At 40.8% G+C, this 2600-nt stretch overlaps 1 protein-coding gene across 1 annotated transcript; it reads left to right on the forward strand.

The window, feature by feature from the left end:
• Positions 1–691: 691 nt before the first annotated feature.
• Positions 692–2600, forward strand: gig2o (grass carp reovirus (GCRV)-induced gene 2o). Its single transcript, XM_036581011.1, has one exon. It carries the CDS (start codon positions 1002–1004, stop codon positions 1629–1631), a length of 630 nt encoding a protein of 209 aa, XP_036436904.1. The 5' UTR covers positions 692–1001; the 3' UTR covers positions 1632–2600.

The following is a 2600-nucleotide window of genomic DNA, read 5'->3' on the forward strand; positions in this document are numbered from 1 at the left end:
ATTCTCCACAATGCACCATTTCACACCAAACCAGTCTGAATGACTTTGTTAAACTTTTGAATTATGCAGAATTTTTGTATAAATCAGTAGAATTTCCCTATAATGATGTCACTTACACATCATCATGCCATTCAATGTGACAGTATGTGACAGTTTTTTTTTATGGCTAAATAAGATGGTATGCCAAAGAAATGATTCGATTTTTCTTAAAATGTATATATTTAAGATTTTTGTGTTTATATATATATATATATATATATATATATATATATATATATATATATATATATATATAAGCATGGCAAATACTAGGTGTTAATTCAACTTTTATATAGTAATATTTCAGCCATAACAATGTAAAAATGCCACCTAAGTGTTGAATAAAGATTTTTTACTTCCAATAAAAGTTTAACCATATTAATGATGAACTATTTAAGCCTGAAACCACTTATTAACAGATTTTTGTCTCTTATACGTTGCATCAGATGTTGGTCTCTAATAATGGAATGACTGACAGCTGTTGGTGTTTACTAGTCATGAACGACACTGTGTGTTTTCCTGATGGGTTGGTGTCACAGTGTACAGGACTCTATTGGTTTAACAGGTGTTTCCAGATGGATTTGATGGTTTCTTGAGGGGATCTAAAAGTGTCCTACAGGAAAGTAGTGGTCTCTAATGGTAAACACGCAGGGAGGCCTATATTCAGTTTAGACTACGGTAAGAACAAGGCCATCTGCTCCCTGTAAGTTTCAGTTTCGTTTAAAACTCAAACACGCCTTTTCTAAGAACAATGTTAGCACTGGAAGTCTCGTCTCACTGGCTTTTGTGCAGGAGCTTATTTCTGAAAAACTGAAAGCAAAACAGAGGAGCAGGAAGAGCGCAATAAAGACGTAAGGCAGGTCCATGAATTCGTATTTTAACATTTAGAGTAGCTGATCTCAGGTTATCTGCGGCTACCCGGCTACATTTCTCTCTGTGTTGTGCTGAATGTTGAGGGCTCTATGGCTGGCATGGTGTATTTCTCAGGCTGGCGGTCGTCAAGGGACAGCAAAAGCCTGTCGGAGGGTCAGGAGCCCAAATCTGGCCGGGTTTACACCATGTACCACGGCACACACATCAACAACGCCAGAGCCATCATCACCAGCGGCTTCAAGCCGTCCACGGGCGGCCTTCTGGGCAAAGGCGTGTACGTGAGCCGCAACATCGATAAGGCCAAGTGTTACCCGCTCAGAACCGACAAGAGGGAGCAGGTGGTCTTCAAAATGAAGGTGAACGTGGGCAAAGTGAAGAAGATAGACTGCGACAACCATCCGCTTCAAAAGTCCTGGCACCAGAACGGCTACGACTGTGCGTGGATCCCGCCTCACAGCAACGTGACGGCCATCAAGTCCGGCCGGGAGGAGGACTGCGTGTGGGACCCCAGCCGGATCACCGTGGTAGACGTAGCCGTCTGCATGGACGGCAACCAGCGGCGGGAGCTGCGCTCACTTCTCCGCCAGCAGGTGCGCGAGGCTGGCTGCGGACTGTGCGGCGTGGACACGGATGAACCTCACGACGTCCAAGACTGCTGGCAGTGCGGCAGCAGGATATGCCCCTTTGAGAGAGAGCATGTATGTGTGTCCTCATCATAGAGGGACTGGGATTAGCATCCTGTTAAAAAATGAAGTTTAGTGTGGATTCAGGTCTTGTCATATCCTACATTTACTTGTACTTTATTTTTTCCCCCTGAGGTTCACTTGTGACACTTTCTATAGTTATGGTTTTATGCTTATGTATTACAAATGGTCATGTAATGTCTGTTTCAAAGTCTGTTTATGCTTTAGAATTAAGCAGGCTGTTTTTGTTACTGTACTTTAAAGAGCCCATATCATGGTAAACTGTATTTTCTTTAAATAATGCAGTTTGATGTAGTATGTAAATGTTGAGTGTGTATGTGATCTGAAAAATGCAGAAAATGAGATTTTTCAGTAATCCGTTTAAAGCTGCGGCTTATATTTCTAAAAACGTCGACTCACTTTGGGTAAAACTTGAACATACATCATCTAGAAGAGAAAGACTATTTAAATTCTTCATTTCATCAGGTATGTATTTGGTATCAGCGTTGTTCTAAAAATGTTTCTCACAGGTGCTGTGTTACATGCTGCATGCTGTTTCCAGTGCAGCGCTCTGTTTACGGACATTCACGGACTGAGAAAAATGAAAGAAATCAGAGTAAGGGTATATGTGCTCTGAAAAACCCAATAACTGAGCTAAAATCCAGCTCTGTTTATCTGAGTTCTTAATTGGATTTGTAGGCATTAATCCAATCTAAGAAACTAGAGTATGCTGTTTACATGACAACTTGAATGATCAGATAACTGCTGAAATCGGATATTGATCAGATTATTAAATGTATGTAAAAGCACAAAGCTTCAGAATGTATCATTCCCAGTCTGTACAGTCTATATATTGGAACTAAGCTGCCAAAACAGCACATTATGAATTCATTGCTCTTGTGTCATGAACATCACCACATTTACATGTATCTGCCTATTCAACCAGCAGTATCAAGTTAAAAGGAGTGTTTCAACACAGCCTGCTTTTTGAATGAAGCACAGTAT

Source organism: Colossoma macropomum, unplaced genomic scaffold (assembly GCF_904425465.1).
Source record: "Colossoma macropomum unplaced genomic scaffold, Colossoma_macropomum, whole genome shotgun sequence".
Lineage (NCBI taxonomy): Eukaryota > Metazoa > Chordata > Actinopteri > Characiformes > Serrasalmidae > Colossoma > Colossoma macropomum.